At 41.1% G+C, this 22541-nt stretch overlaps 1 protein-coding gene across 2 annotated transcripts in view; it reads right to left on the minus strand.

The window, feature by feature from the left end:
* BEND6 (BEN domain containing 6) overlaps positions 1 to 10894 on the minus strand; it is a 33139-nt gene extending 22245 nt beyond the window's left edge. For both annotated transcript variants that reach the window (XM_032649214.1, XM_032649215.1), the window contains exons 1-2: positions 10765 to 10894; positions 4398 to 4575 (exon numbers count right to left, since the gene is read on the minus strand). In XM_032649214.1, coding sequence (XP_032505105.1) covers positions 4398 to 4575; positions 10765 to 10884 — 298 coding nt within the window. In that variant the 5' untranslated portion in view covers positions 10885 to 10894. The remainder of the gene's footprint in view (positions 1 to 4397; positions 4576 to 10764) is intronic.
* Positions 10895 to 22541: the final 11647 nt, after the last annotated feature.

Consider the following 22541-nt stretch of genomic DNA (forward strand, 5'->3'; position numbering starts at 1 on the left):
GCACTCTTCTCTCAGACCCCTTTCTTATTTGGATTATACATTAAATTTCAACTTTCTGACATCTTCCTAGTTCCCAACTGTAGCTTCACAAGGAGGCCTACTATGGTCATGTTATTTTAAACTGTAAAACACCCCCTCTCCCTCAAATCCCCATCCTCCTTTACCGCTCCTATTTTTTCCATAGCATTTATCACTAGCTAACATATTGTATAATTTACTTAATTTTACTTAATTGTTATGTTTCATGATTTTGACTGCTTGCCTCACTGGAATGTGAGCTCTGTGAGAGTGGCAATCCTTGTTTTGTTCACTGGGTTTTCCTAGGTACTTAGAGCAGTGCCTGACATATAGAGGACCTTGTAAATATTGACTGAAAGAAGAAATGCATGCATGAATACTGCAGTGGCAGTTGGCAGTTCCTGACTCTTCTTGTTGCTTGAAGTCTAACCAATAGCCAACTTTACTTTGGTTTCTAAGGGTACATACTAGTGTGTGTGCATGCAGGGGGGCAGACGATATTAAATACAGAATTGAGGATGTAGACTTTTAAGTGCCAAAGAGGAAACAAAACGGGAAGGGATAAAAAAATGTTGCAGGGGGAGAGAGGTTGAAAGTTTAGATGGAGGGAGGAGGTCAAGGCAAAGATGAATTTACAGTGAAGATTTGAAGTACGTAGGGTGCAAACTATGTGGATATCTGGGGAAAGAACATCCCAGGCCAAGGGAACAGCCGGTACAGAGATGCCGACATCAGGTCACGTCTGATGTCTTTGGAGGGAAAGCAAGTGGTCTGGCGTGGCTGGATCACAGAGAAGGATGGGGAGAGAGTAGAAAACAAGGCCAGAAACGTATGTGGAGGGGAGGTGGCCAGATCATGTAAGGACTCAAAGATCATAAAGCCGACTTCAGTTTTACCCCATGTGAGGTAGACGTGCACTGGAAGGGTCTGCAGAGAGGAGTGACGTGAGCTGGCCTACATTTAGCAGGATGTTCTTGCTGCTGTGTTGAGAGTGGACCACACAGTAGCATGAGCAGAAGTGGCAACACCAGTGAGGAAGCCACCATGATAACCTGGGTGAGAGATGCTGGTGGTTTGGACCAGAGTGGCTGTAGTGGGGGTGGTACAAAGAACTGTATTCCAGAGATATTTTGAAGGTGAAGCCAGTAGGATTTGCCAATGGACTGAGTGTAAGGTGTAAAAGAAATACAGAAATACAAGACAGCATCGTGGTTTTTGAGTTGAGAAACTGGAACAATGACGTTAGCATTAACCGAGGCGAGGAAGAAAGAGAGGAGCAGGTGGCAGGGGAAGGGTGGGAATGTGGTCGTGGGTAGTGGTGTTTGTCTGAGATGCCTGCCAGTCTTGTCAATACACAGTTAGCCCATGACTCTGGAACTAAAGGGAGAAGTCCAGGTTGGAGATAAGTCATAGTTATTGATGGATTTAGCACCATAGAATTGGATACGATCCCCTATGGAGTGAAAGCAGATAGAAAAGAAAGAAGTCCAAGGACTGAGCCTGGGGCATCATCAAATATTTAGAGGATAAGATGATGAAATGAGGCAGCCATATAAACTGAGATGGAAAGCTCAGCAGTGGAGGAGGAATGTGGTGCCCTAGAAGCCAAGGAAGGAGAGGTAGCCAAGGTGTCAGATGTAACAGGACACTTAATGTGATCCTTGAGAAATGACCTTCGGGGTTAGCAACATGAAATGTTATGGGCTGAATTGTGTCCCCCCCAAAAAGAGATGTTGAAGTCTAACCCCCAGGACCTTAGAATGAGACCTTATTTGGAAATAGGGTCTTTATAGATGTAATCAAGTTAAAATGAGGTCATTAGAGTGGACCTTAATCCAAAATGACTGACATCCTTATAAAAAGAGGGAAGTCTGGACACAGAGACAGACAAGCACACAGTGAGGTCATCACATGAAGACTGGTCTTAATGCTGCCTCAGGCCAAGGATCAAGCAGAAGCTAGGAGAGAGGCCTTCCCCAGCGCCATCAGAGGAAGCGTGGCCCTGCTGACACCTTGATTTTGGAATTCTGCTGTTTAAGCCACCCAGTCTGTGATACTTTATCACTGCAGCCCTAGGAAACTAATACATGGAGGTCATTGGTGATCATGAAAAGAGACGTTACAATGGAATGACAAGGACCTAATTGAAGTGGGATCCAAAGGGAATAAGAGGGGGAAAATTGAAAACAGTGTATAGGGTCAACATGTAAGGAGTTTTCCTACAAAGGGAAGGAGAGAAACAGGGTGGAAGGCAGAAAAGCAAATGGCCTGAGAAAGGTGGTGTTTTTTTTGGTTTGTTTGGTTTTTTTAATGGGAGAAATAATTGTATGTCTGATGCTAATGGGATGATTCATTAGAGAGAGTGGGGAGGATCTCTGGAGTTCTGTCCTTGATTAGCAGAAAGAGGACGCATAGATGGACATACTGTCTTTGGCTGGACAAGAGGACAGGTCACTCATGGGTGACAGGAGAGGAAGTGGAGGTTAATACAAGCACAGGTGCAGGGAGCTGATAATCTTTTCACATCCTCCAAGTTCTCCGTGAAGCAAAGGCATCAGCTGAGAGTGAGGATATGGAAGGTGTGGGAAGCTGGCAGAGAGAGGAGAAAATGAAACAGCAACTCCAGAGTGAGGGACAGAGAGAAACTGTTCATAGTGATGATTCTTTTCATATACTATTTTTTTAATTTTATTTTTTGTCTGTGCTGCGCGGCATGTGGGATCTTAGTTCCCGACCAGGGATGGAGCCCGCATCCCCTTAACTGGAAGCATGGAGTCTTAACCACTGGACTGTCAGAGAAGTCCCCTTCATATACTATTGAAACTGATTTGCTCCTCTTGCATTTAGAATTTTCTCATCTAAATTTATGGAAAAAATAGATCTAATTTTCTTTTGGGGGGGGTCCATGTGTCAAGTTCTGGTGTTAATAAAAACAGAGACAGAATCAATAACGATGATTACTGAGCACCTATCATGTATCAGGCCCTGGTAAAGCATTTCTTCCAATTATCTAATTTAATCATCTTGGCAAGAAGGACGTGAGAGATTGGCTCCACTGTGTAGATGAGGAAAGTGAAGCTGGGGCTGAGGGCAGGACAGTGACGGGGCCAAGGCTTACAGCTAGTAAGCAGGGTTGGGATTCAAACCAAAGTCGGTGACTTCAAGATCAATACTCGAACCAGCAATGTATGCTAACTTTATCAACTAGCTTTTCATCTTACTCTACGTTCTGGAACAGATGATATAAAAATAAGAACAATCTGTTCTTCGAAAATTGCAAAAACCTCACCAGGAAAAACCATCAGTTATAAAGATGCAATATTTAAAGCGTAAAAAATAAGGAGAGAATGGCTTGTTGGTGGAATAAACATCTTATTTCCATTCATGTGTGCCTGTTTCTACTTAAAACTAGGAAGCCTTCAATTTAATCAATATCTGTAGGAACTCATCTGAGCCATTACTCTGTCAATCTAGCTCACCACAGTGTTCTGTCTCCTACCATTTCTGCCTCCCCAAATATTGTGGAATTGTCTTCTTTATTTCCACAGCCATTGCCCTAGGCAAGGCTGCCATCCTGTTAGTCCAATGACTGTAATACCTTTCAAAAGTGGTTCTCCCCGGCTCTCCTTTCTGTGCCCCTTGTACTCATTTTGTACACAGAAGCCAGAGGGATTTATTTTTAAAATACTCTGTGTATTCACTGTTTTATAACAGAATGCTGCCCCACATAGGATATATTGCCAAATATTCAGCAGTACAAAATAGTGCATGATGCCTAACTACAAATGGAAAACATAATTAAAAAAAAATAAACAAACACAATATAGGATTCTGCAAAAAGGTATTATTCCAGGTTGTTTTTAATTTTCTTGGGCCTGTCTTTCCCCTTTATGTCTTCAGTGGAATGTGATTATTTTCCAAACCACTGCTCCCAACCCCAAACCTGAAATTTAATATGTGGAATCTTTAATTCCAGTAAGTCTATAAGAGATCACAACAGGCCCCATTTTCTAGTGCTTTCCTTAGCAGAGGAGAATGAGATAAGTACATCATGAACCCCTTGACATATTTGTTGTCTTACTGATCTTTTCTCTCTAAGCCTATATTAAACACTCAATAAATATTTGTTGGACAGTATTAAATGAATATGACATTTGGTATTTTGTAGGAATGATCTAAAATTTTTTAATCAATAAACTAGAGGCTTCAAAAGAGTACATCCATATTAAATTATGTAATCATAGATTTTCTTAAAATGTGGTTTTTGATTTTTTTTCTCTAAGGTACTGAGTTTTTCATTCTTGACAGCTGATTTCAATACTTTCCCTCATCAAGTATTTTTCCTTTCATCTAAAAATGTCAATTTTCTCTAAGTTTACCTTGAAGCATGACCAAAGACTGTCGAAGGCGGCTGTTTTCTTTCCGGATGTTTGTTAGTTTTTGTTTCAGGCCTCTTATTTTTGTGCACAATTCCTCCTTCGACAATTCTGCTAGAGGCTCTTCATCCTCACTGGAGCTCTCACCGGGCAGAAAGGCATTTCCCGAATATGGGTCTCTCTAAAATACAAGGCAGGCACAACAAAAGCATCAGGGCAGCTCCCGTGGTTTATCCTGTGTTCTGGATGCTGCTGGGACTTAATTAGATCTACAGGCTCCTGCTTTTCCAGGAGGGGAGCTGGGCCCTTGCGAGTGATCTAGCCTCAGCTTGGTCCTCCACTATACAGAGGAACTCAGAATAAAAGAGGACATCAAAGTTTCACGCACACGTCTCTTTCAAAACAGTGATCAGGAGCTTCCCTGGTGGCACAGTGGTTGAGAGTCTGCCTGCCGATGCAGGGGACACGGGTTCGTGCCCCGGTCCGGGAAGGTCCCACATGCCGCGGAGCGGCTGGGCCCGTGAGCCATGGCCGCTGAGCCTGCGCGTCCGGAGACTGTGCTCCGCAACGGGAGAGGCCACAACAGTGAGAGGCCCGCGTATCGCGAAAAAAACAAACAAAAACAAAAACAAAAAACAGTAATCAGGATTCTGACTTTCAGCCTAACTTCAATGAAAAACACAAAGTAGAAAAATAGTATAACAGAGTAGAATCAACCAGACCACCATTCAGATCTTTGTAACTCATCTACGTCCTCCATTTCTCTACCGACACCTCATCCACAGCCTCTTTGTTGAGACTATGCCATGAGGCTAATTTGGGGGTTTATTCCATCAGAGAAAGGAGAAAGATTTACCCAGAACAAAGCACTGACGTCTACCTTTTAGTTTCAAAAATATTTTTTAAGGACAGCAGGACAATAGTCCAAAAACGTATGCCTTTGAGTCGTAAAACCCAGGCTTTGTTGAGGCAGAAAAGAATTTTCTCAAATTACTAAGCTGGCCTTTATATTAATCCAAATCTGGAAAATTGGAGCACAGAAGGAAATTTATAAAGATCCAAATCTAGAAGCCTGGAGTATCATGCTTATAAAAATAAACTTTAGGGCTTCCCTGGTGGCGCAGTGGTTGGGAGTCCGCCTGCCGATGCAGGGGACACGGGTTTGTGCCCCGGTCCGGGAAGATCCCACATGCAATGGAGCGGCTGGGCCCGTGAGCCATGGCCGCTGAGCCTGCGCGTCCAGAGACTGTGCTCCGCAACGGGAGAGGCCGTGGCGGTGAGAGGCCCGCGTACCACAAAAAAATAAAAATAAAAAAATAAACTTTAGAAGAGATAAAGGCACATGTACACCAGAACACAACATTGTGAATCAACTACACTCCAATAAAAATTTTGAAAATAGAGAGAAATCAAGAAAGTTCCTGCTGAATAGGAAGCGAAGAGACCTCCTGGGGCCAGGCTGAGGAGCAGGAAGGACAGAAAGTCAAATTCCAGTGTCTGCTCTTCCTGCCCCGACCTTTGTGGGGAAGAGAGGTGGATCAACGGGGTCAGGGTAGATGATAGAAACATCCAGATGAATGAGGGGCAGTCCCAGGGCAGCAGGGCCGGCTCCATGCTTCTCAGCACATCATAAATGCCCTAAAGGGGCCCCATGTCCAGCAACATCAGGGCAACACGGCGCCTTCTGGGCCATGGATCAGAAATGGACAAAATTGGTGTCTGAACAAATGGACCAGAGACAGTGTCCAGACTCCCCAGAGCTCATGCAAAGCAGCTGGAGAATCCAGAGGATCCCTGTGTCCCGGTCAGGAACTGGGTAAGTGCTGGGGGAACTGGTGAACAGAGAGGCTACAGGGTGCCAAAACCTTACAGAAGATGGCAGCGGGTCCCAGCACAGCAAACATCAGCAGATGGTGCCAACAGAACCCCCTGGGAGCTGGAGGGAATGCTGTGCCTCAGCAGTAACGGTACTGGACACTAAGGAAACAGGCAGAAGACTTAGAGCCTGGGCAGAAGACCAGCAGTCCCTCCCCAGATGCTGGATGATATGTAAGACTCCTCAAAACTTGAAACACTTCCCAGGAAGAAAACAGGAAGTGGAGGAGAGTGAGAATCTAGTCTCCATTGAGACTTAAACCCTGAAGTGACTGAAACTATACCAACACCTCAAAGGGATTTTAAACACCAGAACACTCTAACTGGGCTTCCCTGGTGGCCCAGTGGTTAAGAATCCTCCTGCCAATGCAGGATACACGGGTTCGAGCCCTGGTCTGGGAAGATCCCACATGCCGCAGAGCAACTAAGTCCCTGCGCCACAACTACTGAGCCTGTGCTCTAGAGCCCGCGAGAGACAGCTACTGAAGCCCGTGCACTTCTCCTGTGCTCTGCAACAAGAGAAGCCACCACCATGAGAAGCCCGTGTGCCGCGACGAAGAGTAGCCCCCTCTCCCAGCAACCAGAGATAAGCCCGTGCGCAGCAACGAAGACCCAATGCAGCCAAAAATAAAATTAAAATTAAAAAAAGAAAGAACACTCTGTAATTCACTGTCAATGGACAAGTTCAAGCTTTCCCCCCTCCCCCTTTTCTTATCTAGCAGGGATGGAGAATTGAAAGCCAGATGAGATCAGTTATAGAAAATACAATTATATTTTTGTATGATCAGTAATGTATATATTCAACCTCACTCCTTATTTTACAAGTATACAAATCTATGTATGTATACATATTTCATTATTCCACGTGTGTGTGACATATATAATATATATAATGGTAATGAAAATTACTATTGTTCTATGTTGGCAAGTAGCTAAAGTACTCATGCTAGATATATAAATCTTTAATAAAAAAACATGCATTTGGTTAAGTAGAAACAAAATATTTATTTAAAAAAACTGAAGGATGCCTATTGAGATCATAGTTCTATGCAGAGTAATTGGGAAAAATAGAATATATGGTCTAGTTCTTGCAGCAATTTCCCACAAGAGAGAAATGAAATCAAGCATAAATCCATTTATAAGCATCATTGGAAGACAAAGTTAATAGACAACAGATTGGGATAAGATATCTGCAAAATCTAAAACCACACGAAACTAATTTCTACAGTAGATATGGTATATGCACCAATCCATAAGAATGGAACAGGAACCCACCAGAATCGACTAAGAAACCCAACAGAAACTATAAAAACTCAATAGAGAAGTGAACAGTGGCAGAGACTGCTGGCTATCACCAGGTATTTGTTCTCCCATTCTTCTACAGTAATAGGTTTTTAGCTCAGCAGATAGGTGTCAGCTAGATTACATTTCCCAGACTTCCGGACAGCTCAGTGTGGCTATGTGACTAAGCTTCCGCCAATCAAATAGGAGTAGAAACAATGTGTACCATTACTGGGTCATGACCTTAGGAGGAATGGGCTGGCCTTCTCCTGCCTGAATTCTATTTTTGTTGGCAGAGACGAAGGCATGCAGGTGGGAGCTGGAGTAGTCACCTTGACCCAGAGACAGAGGCTGTGTGTTCAGGAAGGTAAATGAACAAGATAAGAGGGATCCTCAACATTTTGGCACTGCTACAGCAATCAGGACTGCTCTTGCTATTATGTGAAAGGGAAATAAACTTCCATCTTTATACGCCACTGTGATATTTGGGTCTTTGTTACAGCCTTTACAACATGCATCTTAACTAATGCAGATTTTGGTACCTAGAAGCCGGATACCCAAAACTTGACATATGTTTGAATTACTTATAGAGGTCAGGTTTATGGTCAAAAAGAGCAAAGGTATAACATGCTGGAAGATTGTTGACTCTTGTTAGACCTTGGTGATGACACATTTGGTAAAAACCGTCACGGGCAATGCCTTGGAAGGCACACCATGTGCTTACTGAGACTGGAAAAAGAATGTCTGTGTGTATCAGTGATTTCTTGTCAGTGCTAGCTAGTTTGCAGAAATGGAAGGCTTTCTCCTTCCATCTGCATTTAGAATGTAGCATGCAATTTAAACTGAGTCCAGTAATGTTAAATCTTCAAGGTTTGAAAAAAAATGAATGACGTCTACATCTAAATTGTAAGAGATAAGAAAAAAGCCTGTGAACTCAAGCTTCGCAAGAGCTTCTCTTTAAGTGTTCTCTGCCAGACACTGAAATCCATCCCAACGGTAAGCCTCAGCTTCAGTGCATTATCTTCAAGCTTTTTGTTTCATATGGCAATTAAGTCACTGCCAAAAGTTGGAGAGAAAAGAGGCTGAGCAGCCGTAATAAAAGAGGAGAGGTTTCAGGCTTATTTATGACCAAATAAGATCTCTGGCTGTAGCTACTTGCAATGAAACCAAACAGAAAGAAATAGTCTGGAAAGTTATTAAGTTTTTGAGAAACACAAGTTGCAAAAGAAACCATACTACTGGCCTGCTAGAGCAGGTGACTATTTTGCCCTCAAGGAACCACTGGACAACCCTCCCCCTCCAAAACCTGCACCAGCAAATTGAAACAAGATATCATTTTCTCCCATCAATTGCCAAATATATGAAATAAGGACATAAATGCTAAGTGTTGGCAGGGAAGCACAACATGGAATCCCTTATGCACTGCTGCTGGGCATGTGGACTGATATGGACATTCTGGAAAGCAATTTCATTGCCATATGAAAGCCATTACTCACCCTTCTAAGTGTTTATTCCAGAGACATTCTCACGCTGTTTCTTAAATGGACATGTATGCGGACATTTATTTTGTCATTGTTTGTAGTACCAAGATGCTGGAGGAAATCTAGGTTTTCATCATTGGAGGGAAAGGATAAGTAAAATGATGCTATGCCTTTGTTAGACACAACGTATCATATATAATAGCAATATATGTTAAAAACAGTGCTGATTGAAAAATCAAACAGATTGAGCTATATATTATGATACCAATGTACACTACTAAATGATGTGTGAAATGATGGAGCCATAAAGTTGTACAGGGCAGCGTGATTTGTAAACAGGAAAAAGATTGGAAACAAGCCATATCCATGCTAGGGGACAGTGGGTGATGATGTACAAAAGAGAAAATTCTTTATATACTAACGGAAAGATTGTCAGAATGCATTAAGTATAAAAGCAATGTACCAAGCAGCCTATCTAGCAAGTTACTTTTTGTGCAAAGAGGGAATAAGAATATCTATATTCATATTGCTTTATTTGAACAAAGAAACAGTGGGAGGATAAACAAGAAAGCCATAAATGTGGTTACATGTGGGTAGGAGGGCCAGAGTCAGGAACAGGGCGGGTGGGGACAGCTGTGTGGGAGACTTTTCACACACATGCTATGTAGATATACAGATATATAATTTTTAGGCTTTTGATTTTTTTATTACTCAAAACTTCATTTTAAATTTAGCTTTCTGACTCTGTGCTTGTGCCTTCAACACTTTCACAAGGATTTTCTGCCCCTCCGTAGGAAAGCATATGTGACCGGTCATGGATGTGCTTAGCAGACATGGACCCACCATGGGCCCGGCTGACATGTTTCGTTTCAGGAAACCTCATAAGAACGTTAGGTCTCACAGCAACAACTTCTCAAAGTCGGCCTGGGCACATTCCACATGCAGATTTTGGTGCTTTCCCAACCTTCTGGGTTTAAGAGTAAACAATTCTATTGCCAGGGGTTCAGGACAGCCTCATTTTGTCAGAGGCCGTGTTGTGGGGCAGCCTAGGATGTGCGGCATGCCAGATGCTGGACCGTTCTCAGTGCCTCCAGACACTATCCCAGGAGAGTAAAATATATTCTAAACCATGAGAATGTACAGTATGTATTTTAAAAATTAAACGAAAATACATGCACGTAAGCACTCCATGTATTACAAAGACACACAAATAAAAAATAAAGGATAAACAGGTGGATAGTTTGTCCAAAGTGTAAGAGGAGAATGGGAGTGGGGAATTCAGATCAAAAAGGAATAAATGAATAAATACAAATAAGAAAGGGGCCCTGGCCAAACCTGTGATGAGGATGGGCTGCAAACTGGAGTCAAAAAAAAAAAAAGCAGTAAATTCTAGAAGAGGTGTTCCAATTTCTCCAGTGGTTTTGGGAGGAAAAGAATATTTTCTGACAGTTTGCTGATCTTTAATGTCCCAGGATATCAAAGAAAGTTTGGACAATGTATAATTGGCCACACTTCAATAGAAGCTGGTAAAATGGCTTGTGAATATGTTTCTAATTCAACTTGCTTAACGTTAGAAAGAGAACATGAAATTTTATTCCTTCAGTTGAATAAAGAATTAAAGGGAAGAATCTATGAATACAAGAGGGGGAAATGCACTAATAAATTGTGAAAAGAATTATGGAATTATGGCAGAGCAAGGGAAGAAAGTACCACCACAACAACAGCACACCAACCTGCCCTTTATCCAGGTCACTGTTCGCATTCTCTGAGTCCATCGTCTCCGTCCTTTTCCTCTTTCCTTTTCTAAGAGCTTGGGTATTGGTAATTTCCTCTGTTTGCAAGATCTTCTGCATTTTCTTAGTTAGTTACCAAAGGTTTTCTGAAATTGTAGGAGGAGGGAATGCCCATGAGATGGTGCTACTCTGGACGTAGTCCAAAAGTTAATGTTTTTCCTTAAAATGAAAAACAAACAAAAGGATCCATAATATGTTTACAACTGTATGTTTCATAAAGGGACTAGCCACTCAAGTAAATTATTTTACTCAATACTTCCTGTCATTCTTTCTCCCACTGGCTAATTCAGGACACACTTTCACTTGGTTCAAAATCATGAGGATAACATGTTTCCAGAACGTGGGATACAGGAAGTTGTCATTTATAAAATCAAATAGTATACACTTTTTCCATCTTTTCAAGTTTTTTCTTGTCAATCAGTTATGAGGAGTCTAAAAAACAAAGTAGAAACCTTGTAAAATTATGCAAATGATTTGAGGACTGAAGTTATATAACTTTAGGAAAAAGACATTAATAATAGCAGATCTAGGGTCTTCCCTGGTGGTCCAGTGGTAAAGAATCCACCTTTCAATGCAGGGGATGTGGGTTCGATCCCTGGTCAGGGAACTAAGATCCCACAGGCCGCGCGGCAACTAAGCCCACACACCACAACTACTGAGCTCACGCACCTCAACTAGAGAGCCTGCATGCCACAAACTACAGAGCCCACGAGCCCTGGAGCCTGTGCACCACAACTAGAGAAGAGAAAACCTGGTCGCCACAACTAGAGAGAAGCCCACGTGCCTCAACGAAGAGCCTGGGCACCTCAACGGAGATCCCGCAGGCCTCATTGAAGATCCTGCGTGCCGCAACTAAGAGCCGAAGCAGCCAAAGATAAATAAAATAAATAAATGAAAATAATAAATAAATCTTTAAAAAAAAATAGCAGATCTCATCAGGACAAAAAATATTCCAAGGGAGATCAATAAGAATGGCCTAGAAATTTGTTCTGTTTTTTTTCTGAAAACTCTAAAGTTTTGAGATGGAAGATTTTCTTTGGTGTAAACTTAAGAGTAGCACCATAAAGAATGAAAAAAAATCTCAAAGGCAACAATGCATTTCATTAAAATTTTAAGGTAGAATCATTTTTTCAAAACCTGATAAAACAGATGATAGTTTTTAGGTTTAATAGTTTTGAAATGATCAAATCTAGCTTTTGCTGTGTATGGATGATTCAACACTTTTGGTCATAGCATCTTTTTTTTTTTTTTTAATATTTATTTATCTGCCTGTGCTGGGTCTTAGTTGCGGCACGCAGGATCTTTCTTGCTGCGTGCGGGATCTTCATTGTGGCATGTGGGATCTAGTTCCCTGACCAGGGATTGAACCCAGGCCCACTGCATTGGGAGCATGGAGTCTTAGCTACGGGACCACGAGGGAAGTCCCTGTAGCATCCTTATTACTTGCATATGTTGGTTTGTTTTCATGAAAAGATATTTAATTGTAAATAATAAAACTTTACAGAAGAGACTAGCTTAAAGGGAGTTCGACAAATATGTGGATTGTTGAGTAGAAGGTAACTATACTCTTTACCAAATTACACCAAGTAATCCTTTTAGAAAATATGGTTCTTTTACCTATTTTAAGAGAAATTCATTATTCTCTACTCCAAGCATAAAATTATATTTAGTCTTTCCAAGATTGCTTGTTGTGACTTTTGGAAAACTTACTTTATGTTTTCAAATACATGAATAGTGCTTCAGCTAACACACGGGACTGGACTGTAATATCTAACTCACAAATATCAGAGGTCTTACTTAGTATCAAGCTTTATTAATAATTTCAAAGATACAAGCAATCAAAAGCACAGGCAGAATGGGGAGGTCTAGGACATCCTGGCTTTGTAGGTTCTTCCTTCTAGAATAAGAGGTGAGGCCTCTAACTGAGGTTTGGGGGTCACCTCACACAGTGGGTGTGTTTAAGTCATGACACTTCTCCATTTTATACCTCAGAGTTGTACAGCTTGCATGACCTTCTCTAGGGAGTTATAAATCCATAGATCCTAGGTATGTTTGCCATAGGCAATTTTAAATCAGGGATACACAGTTAAGAGCATTCCATAGACAAAAACTCCACTTGTAGCAAATATCATTCATCTGTTTACTCAGAGCAAGGTCAACACACATTTTCTGTGAAGCGTCAGATAGTACATATTTTAGGCTTTGCAGGCCAAGGGGCAAAATCAAGGATATTATGTAGGTACTTATAAGCAAGAAGAAAATAAATCTTCACAAAATTTTTATTCATAAAATTGAAACTATACTACTAATAATTGAGTATAACTTTTTGTCAGACAGGCCTACAAATGAGACTGGAATTTAAAAAATATCTTGTTTAATTAGGGTTCAAAGTGTTCCCTACCATCAGAATTAATGGCAAATTCTCACTTGCCAATGCTGACCCATTATGAGATTTTATGAATTTTGTGACCTTGGGTTAGGCAATGATTTCATAGATATGACAACAAAAATGTTATTTTCACAAATGATACCATCAAGAAAGTAAATACAACTTACACAATGGAAGGAAATATATGAAAATAGATCTTACAAGGGACATGAATACAAGATATATAAAGAACTCTTACAACACAATAATAAAAAGACAAATGCTCCAGTTTTTTAAATGGACAAAGGATTTAAACAGACATCACTTCAAAGAAGATATATAAATAGCAAATAAGCACAGGAAATGAGGCTTAGTATCATTAATCACTACATAAATGTTCATAAAAACTGCAATGAGAGGCCCCTTCATATGCACTAAGATGACTATAATAAAAAAAGACACAAAACAAAAAGTTTTGGTAAAGATGTGGAGAAATTGGAACCCTTATATCTTGCTGGTGGGATTGTAAAATAGTGCAGGCATTTTGGAAAATTCTGGCAGCTCTAAAAGTTAAATATTATGTCATCATATTACACATCAATTTCATTCCTACGTATATACCCAAGAGAAGTGAAAGCATACATCCATACAAAAACTTGTACACAAACCTTCATAGCAGTATTAGCCATAATAGCTAAGAAGTGGAAAAAAAACAAATGTCTATCAACTCATGAATAGATAAATAAAATGTGGTGCATCCTTACAGTGAAACGTGATTCAGCAATAAGAAGAAATGAAGTTCTGATACATGCCACAACATAAATGAGCCCTGGGAATTTTATGCTAAGTGTAAAACATCAGTCCCCAAAGATCACACATTGCATGATTCCATTTATGTGAAATGTCAAGAATTGTCAAACTTATAGAGACAGAAAACAGATTAGTGGTTTCTTAGGAGTGAGAGATTGGGGGATTGGGGGAGGAATGCCTGCTAATGGGTTTCTTTCAATGGGGACAAAAACGTTTTTTAAAAATTGGATTGTGGTGTTTGTTGCACAAACCCTGTGAATAAACAAACAAACAAATGAAAAACCATTGAAATATGTACTTCAAATGGGTGAATTGCATGTGAATAATATTTCAATACAACTATTTAAAAAATACATAATAGGTTCAAATATTTTCTGCAAAGTACCTTCTGATGAATAATAAAATGAATAACTGTAGGCTTTAAGGACCTTACATTTTCTCAAGTTTTGTAAAAATTTCCAACAAACATTTCTCCTGCTCCACACACATTTTTATCCACCATCAATTGTATCAAGTCTTAGCAGATTCCACCCAGGTTGTACTGAATTAGTGTTTTCTCAACCGTTTTGGAAATATTCTCTCCCACAGTTGTTTCACAGGCTATTTATAATGGCTAATTTGTGAGTCACTCTAAATTAATCAGCAATTACTTCTCAAATAAATAAGAACTGAGCAATATCAGTAACACCTGTTGATTTGTCAAGCGCCAAGAAAAACTCAGTCATTTGCCGTGTGTTTTAATTATGTTGCTCCTGATGTCCTCATTCCTTTGAATAACTGTTTTTGCTGAAAGGCAAATAGTCTTAAGTAAGTTTATTTTTCTCTGGGCACATGCCTTAAGCTACTGCAATAAAACACGATTTAATTAACTCACTATTGGTAAATGGCTTTCCTTAATTGGCTAACAAACAAACCACCCAGAAACTTATTTTGGTTACAGACTCATTTTTGTGAAGAAACTCTGCTGTGATATTTCATTTAAAAATTTCTAATTGTTGTGACTTGTCCTGTGAGTTGGATGAATGCTGAGTTTGGTAATGTGACATATATATGTTTTTTTTTTTAAGCACAGCTATAGTGTCAGTGTATAATACACACAATGCTTTGCCATCTAGTTTGGTGACAAAATAATCCACATGCCACTCTGCTTTAAAAGCACTAAGTCAAATTTTCTCTTTCTTTTCTTGCTTTGGCATGACTGGCATACACTGGTAGTAAAAAAATAAAATGCAGTGTCATACAATGGTATGACGATATGCACGACACTAAAACAATGTCAAATTATTACAATGGCATCACTGTGGTTTGTGCTGCACTGAGCGGGCTACCCCGTGTGGTCTCTGTCACAACTACTCAGCTCTGCCCTTGCACCATGAAAGCACACAGGCAATCTGTAAACACAGCAGTGTGGATGTGCTCCAATAAAACTTTACCTGTGGACACTGAAACTTGAATTTTATACAGTTTTCACATGTCATGATTATGCTATTCTTATATTGGTTTTTTTCAACTATTTAAAACTATAAAAAACATTCTTAGCTTACAGGCTGTACAGAAACAGGAGGCAGGCAGAAGGGCAGCAGCTTGCTGAACCCTGACCTAGGGGCTCAGTTATCACATTGAAAAGGAATTCAGATGTGTCACATGCTTCCTTTTCTGTCATCCTCATTTCTCTTCCTGGCAAGCTTCTGTACAACCGCTTTAACTTCTTTCTCCCCAGTGCCTTACTTCACTGCACATTGTTACTAAACATTTAGAGCAGTACTTGAGAGACACAATATATAGCCAGTTAGATCCTACAGCAAATTGTTATTATTTGATAAAAGTGGATTTTGCCAGATTTAACTGGTCACCATCACTAAATAATAAGTATTATTTAGTGATGGTAACAGAGCCAGAGTCCTGGTTCACAGGGGTTGCTGATAAGCCCAGGGTGGGAGAGGGGAGACTGGGAAGTTACTGATTAATGGGTATAGAGTTCAGTTTTGCAAGATGAAAAGCGGTCTGGAGACGGATGATGGTGATGGTGACGGTTGCACAACAATGTGAATGTACTTTAGGCCCTTGAACTATACACTTAAAATGGTTAAGATGTAAATTTGATGTTATGTGTTTTTACCACAATAAAAAAGTTTGCAAAAATACAGATTTTGTAATATCCTAACTGTACTAAAATTTTCTCCTGCTGATATGATTTCATTAAAGAGCAAATCCTCAAGTTTCTTCACAAACACACAATTCATTCAAGACCAACCAGAATGGACATATCAGACCTCTTTTAGAAGCTCTACTTTTCAGTAGATTTCAGGTCACTGTTCTTACATCCACAGACAGGTGGGTCAAAGTTTGTACTACCTGCCAATTAGCAAATTCAGAATGGGTATTATGAATATGGCTCTATAATAAACACTACTAGTTCCTATAGCTGGTAAAAAAATTTACCATGGAGTTATCTGCCACTCTTTATTTATTTTTTTAAATAAATTTATTTATTTATTTTTGGCAGTTTTGGGTCTTCACTGCTGCACGCGGGCTTTCTCTAGTTGAGACGATCTCATTGCGGTGGCTTCTCTTGTTGCAGAGTACGGGCTCTAGGTGCCTGGGCTTCAGTAGCTGTGGCACGCAGGCTCAGTAGTTGTGGCTTGTGTGCTGTAGAGCGCAGGCTCAATAGTTGAGGCACACGGGCTTAGTTGCTCCACAGCATGTGGTTTCTTCCCGGACCAGGGCTGGAACCCGTGTCCCCTGCATTGGCAGGCGGATTCTTAACCACTGTGCCACCAGGGAAGTCCCTGCCCTGTTTTATATTTTATTTATTTATTTATTTATTTTGCTAACAGAAACCATTTGATTAATTTCCAGGTAGTTGTAAGGGGCAAGATTAAATATAACCACAGCCATGAGACTCTCCCAAGATATGTGGTTGGATGAATAACATGTCAATGACTTTCAATTTTTTTCCAATCTTTTGCAGCTCACGGCAAAATATACATTCTACATTTTGATCCAGAAAACACACATACACACATACACCCACACACACAAAACTAAAACAAAATTTCAGAAAACATACTCACTTTTACTGCATGTGATGTATTCTTTCAGTTTCTATTCTATCTACTGTATTTTATTTCATTTTAATAAGTGCTGACTGATCACAGCATGTTAAGTTGATTTCACAGCTCACTAATGGGTTATAACCCATAGCTTGAAAAATGTTCTAACCAGCCTCCAAGTTATGAAAAACATGTATGAGAAATAAGACATAGAGAACAGAGAACTTTGTAACTAATGAAAGCAAATGAAATTAATAAAAATATAAATTATTAATGCATTTAGGTTTACTTTTAATGTGTCAATACTACAATTAATGCAGGAGTTCAAAAATACAAAAGCCGCCTCTGAAATTCTAAGAAACAAAAGGCACCATATATATGTTTTAAAATAAATATTCAGCACTTTTTTTTTTTTTAGATGTTGGGGGTAGGAGTTTAGTAATTTATTTATTTATTTTTGCTGTGTTGGGTCTTCGTTTCAGTGCGAGGGCTTTCTCTAGTTGTGGCGAGCGGGGGCTGCTCTTCATCACGCTGCGTGGGCCTCTCACTATCGCGGCCTCTCTTGTTGCGGAGCACAAGCTCCAGATGCGCAGGCTCAGTAGTTGTGGCTCACGGGCCTAGTTGCTCCACGGCATGTGGGATCTTCCCAGACCAGGGCTCGAACCCGTGTCCCCTGCATTACCAGGCAGATTCTCAACCACTGCACCACCAGGGAAGCCCGAGGCACCATATTTTTTAAAAATAAATTTATTTATTTTATTTTTGGCTGCGTTGGGTCTTCATTGCTGTGCGCAGGCTTTCTCTAGCTGTGGTGAGCAGGGGCTACTTTTTTTTTTTTTTGGTGTGTGGACCTCATCACTGTTGTGGTCTCTCCCGATGTGGAGCACAGGCTCTGGACGCATAGGCTCAGCGGCCATGGCTCACGGGCCCAGCCGCTCCGCGGCATGTGGGATCTTTCCCAACCAAGGCACGAACCCGTGTTCCCTACATCGGCAGGCAGACTCTCAACCACTGAGCCACCAGGGAAGGGGCTACTCTTCCTTGTGGTACGCGGGCTTCTCTTGTTGATGAGCAAGGGCTCTAGGCGCGCAGGCTTCAGTAGTTTTGGTGCACTGGCTTAGTTGCTCCGCGGCATGTGGGATCTTCCCAGACCAGGGCTCGAACCCATGTCTCCTGCATTGGCAGGCGGATTCTTAACCACTGTGACACCTGGGGAAACCCAAGGAACCACATTTAAGGAAACTAAATGAACATCAAAATATCATTCAAGTATCTCACCTCCTTTTGTATTTAAATAAAAATTCTCTGTTATGAATTAAATAAAAATCATGAAAGGCAAGTACGGCAGTACAATAAAACTTAAGTACCCTTTCAAATTGCCAAAAGTTTTGGATTGTTTTCTATGCATATCGGTTTTGGAATGTACAGACATAGAAGGTCCTCTTCAGTACTCCAGTCCGAGTATGAACTGAAGACTCCCCTCTAAATGAGTTCCAAAGTGCCAGAAAAAAAGTGCCAACATATTTCTAAATATCCAGTGGCTGGTTTAATGTTCTCTGTAAAATGGGCTACTAGTTTCAGCTCAGCCTTTGGCAAGGCATGGAGGAGGGACATGTCCATGTTATTATTTTTTAATTATATATACACTAGAAGAAGGCAAATCAGGATTGGAATGGCTCTGAATCAACTACACTTCAATTTTTTAAAAAATTGAAACTCTGCAAAAAAAAAAAAAAAAAAAACCACCAAAGATCAGAATGGCTGTGAGGGGTTGGGCGCCCTCTCCTGCAGCAAGCACAGCGCTCTGCTGAGCAAAGCAAGTGCTTCCTCATCCAAGTGTTCTTGACTTCTGGAGAGAAATTACAGGGTTTTACTAATATCTATTAGGGAGCATTTTAACTCACTCTTTTTCCTCGCACCATTTCCAAATGCCGTCTAACGTGTTTTCAATTTCCAAGTTGTTCCAGAAATACCCCAACTAAAAAGGTGATCAATATACTTTAGGATGATTTGTCAATGCTGCCAACCTATGATTGCATGGCTTAGACTGATTGGAGACTGTGTGTGAACCTCAGAAACACTAAATACGTTTGAGGGACTCTAGACCTGAATCATTTTCAACTTCCCATGATGAGAAAGGAAAGAAAAACAGTCTCATCAGGACAGAGTTTGTGGATGCACTTTTACTAAAGCTAATTTAACCAATGAGCTGTGATGTCATGCACTGTCATGCATGTAACCATTATCTAGGAAAGGAATTCATTTAGCTCCCCATCCTGCCCTACCTGACATCCTTAGATCTTTCCAATCCTGTCTCCTTCATTTAATAACAATAAAAATATAGTTAATATTTACTGAGTACTTACTATACCATTCAAAGCATTTAACCTGTACTACCTCATTTAATTCTCACCGTCGTGCTCCAGGGTAGGTCCAAGGATTATTCACACTTAACAGATGAGGAAACTGGGGCCCCAGTGGACCCTGGCAACCAATCCCAGTTGCTAACCCATAAGAAGGACTCGAGCCAGAAGTTAGAAACTAATCATCAAGTCAGCTTTTCAGCAAATTCTATCATCTCCAGTAACTAGCTTTTGCTTTCTTTGCTTGATGAAGCTCTTACAGGGCCCTCCTTGCCAAGTTCTGCCTCGTAGTCCCATTTCCCCAGAGACTGGAGTCTTGACAGGATCATCAGAGCTTCTCAGGACTCTCATCCTGCTCAGCCACCAGGGCTGGAGACCCTCTCTTTGCCCCTCTGATCCCTTCTCCCCCTAATCTTTAAGCTTCTCTCTAAGCCTGGAGGTTGACACGCTTGGGCTCCCTTGCCCCCGTCCCAGCTGGGTTCAGCCAACAGCATGTCCAAGCAGGAGATCAGAGGGAAGGAGAACAGGGAGTTAGGAGGATGTATCCTCCTGCCTCCCTTCCTGTGGGGTTGCCTTGTCTATGTGACCCTCTCGTGTCAGGTTGCGATAACCACTTCCTTCCCTTCCCTATAAGCCTACAGCTGGTGACATTTCCATTATGACGAGCCCTGAGGTACAGCACTGTTCCTCCTGGTTTGCCTACACCCAGCTGCTATGGTCAGAATGGGTTCTCCCAAAATCCATATGTTGAAATCCTAACCCTCATAGGTGATGGTATCAGGTGATGGGGCCTTCGGGAGGTGATTAGGTCATGATGGGGGGAGCTGTCATGAATGGGATTAGTGTCCTTATTAAACAGTCTCCAGAGGGATCCTTGGCCCCTTCTGCCAGGTGAGGACACAGTGAGAAGTCAGCAGTCTGCAGCACGGAAAAGGGGCTTTGCCAGAACCCAACCATGCTGGCACCTGATTTAGGACTGCCAGCCTCCAGAATTGTGAGAAATACATTACTGTTGTTTATAAGCTACCCATTCTCTGGTATTTTGTTACAGCAGTTTGAACAGAGAAAGACACGAACTTCATCATGTGAACCAGAGTCTCTCTGCTGCTCCTGACCTGGCAGGAAAGCCAGATGCCAAATGGCTCAGCCTCTGTCTCATCTGTAATGAGACAGTGAGACCAGCTCATTTTCATCTCGATGTGGTCAGGAACAAGACACCTACAGCAGAGAGATAATAGTGCAGAAATCAGAGGCTGAGAGCGTTGGAAGATAATCTTCACCTGCTCCACAATGTCACCTGTCCCCTCAAATGTCTACGAAAAGCCTGTAGCCACATAGAGAACAGACTTGCAGTTGCCAAGGGGGAGGGGAGTTGGGGGAGGGATGGATTCGGAGGTTGGGGCTGGCAGATGCAAACTAGTATATATAAGAATGGATAAACAACAAGGTCCTACTGTAGAGCACAGGGAACTATATTCAATATCCTGTGATAAACTATAATGGAAAAGAATATGAAAAAGAATATATATATGTATAACTGAGTCACTTTGCTGTATAGCAGAAATTAACACAACATTGTAAATCAACTATACTTCAATTAAAAAATAAAAAAGCCTGTAGCTGTGTGTGTGTGTGGGACCACCTGCAAGTCTGCACAAAAAAGTATATGCAAAACTCAGAGGGACTCTGGATAAGTTTTCCTATGGTTCTAGGGCCTCCGAAACCTTTTCTGAGGAATATCAATTTTTGTGAGTATTTTTCTCCTTGGCTATTCTTATGCTATTACCTGTCCCCATCCTTGATATTTATGTGCCTTTTCCCCATTTATCAGAAACACAAGTGCAGTGTTATGTCTAAAGAAGAGTAAGAACAATGAAAAGTTCTATTTTAGGATGACTGTTAAGTCATGTAAACCAGCTTCCATTTCACATTTTTTTGATTAATGTAGAACATTCTATCCATCTTGAAAGTTGAGTGCAAGATGAGATCATTAAGATTTTTGCTTTAAGGAACCATATTCTAGAAAATTAATAAGTTTCAGACCAATTTTTAAAATTCACAAAATGTAATAATTTTGATGCAGGAATCAATGCCTATGCATAAAAATCAGGAGTGATGCAACTTTCAAATATTAATTTATCTTATCAGTTATAACATGAAAGGACAACCTAATTTCTCTTTGAAATATCTGCCATGTTAATATCGTATACTAATGAAATTAAGTGTATACCATTTACCAATGTGTCTATTAATTTTGTACTTTAATAATCTTGAAAGTTTAGGTCAACATAATCTGCTGAGTCACATATTTCAGATAATTTACTTAATCAATCATCTTAACTGCTTTGCCCCCTCATCTACTACCAATATTAGATACTAATATTATTTCAATACAATATTATTACTACCAATTTCTTGCTCTAATATTCTTTTGTATCCTGTTGAAGCAACATTACATTCCCTGATGAGGAAACCCAGGACATGGTCCTGTACCCTGTGAGTGAGGAGGAGTAAACAGGGACCATACCAGCCGACTCCCGGGGTGCTGGTGCCCCTTAATCCAGGCACCTAGACCCAGACTCCATCAGCTCACCTGGGGCAGACCGCCAGGACATGGGGGACGCTAAATGTGACCCTGCAGTGTCTGCCCAAGGTGGGTTCCTGCCTTCACTGCAGGTGGCCCCAAAATGAAACTGCAAAGAATAGACCCAGAGGGATCTGAGACGCTCAGGAAATTGTGGTTCAAAGGCTGTCTCTGGGTGGAATGCATGAATATTGTACGAAACCCTTCACAGCCTACGGGGTCAGCAGGGAACCTGGAGGAGATAGAACCACCAGACAGAGAGAGTAGGACACCCTGGAAACTGGACTTGCCCACTGGAGTGAGGAAGTCCCATGATGAAATAACCAGCCTTGTAATGTGATGGAATGTGATCACAATGACAGGACATGGGGACCTAGTGTCCTGAGAATATGGGGGGCGGGGTTCACAGGCACGGCAAGCGTGGGAAGCCAGAGACAGTGGGTGGATGAAGCTCAGCCACTAGGATGGGTGGGCGGTCTTCCACACCACAGGCAGGGTTATCCTGGTAGGATCCAGGGCCCCAGCTCCCAGGTGTCCGG

This window comes from Phocoena sinus, chromosome 11 (assembly GCF_008692025.1).
Source record: "Phocoena sinus isolate mPhoSin1 chromosome 11, mPhoSin1.pri, whole genome shotgun sequence".
NCBI lineage: Eukaryota > Metazoa > Chordata > Mammalia > Artiodactyla > Phocoenidae > Phocoena > Phocoena sinus.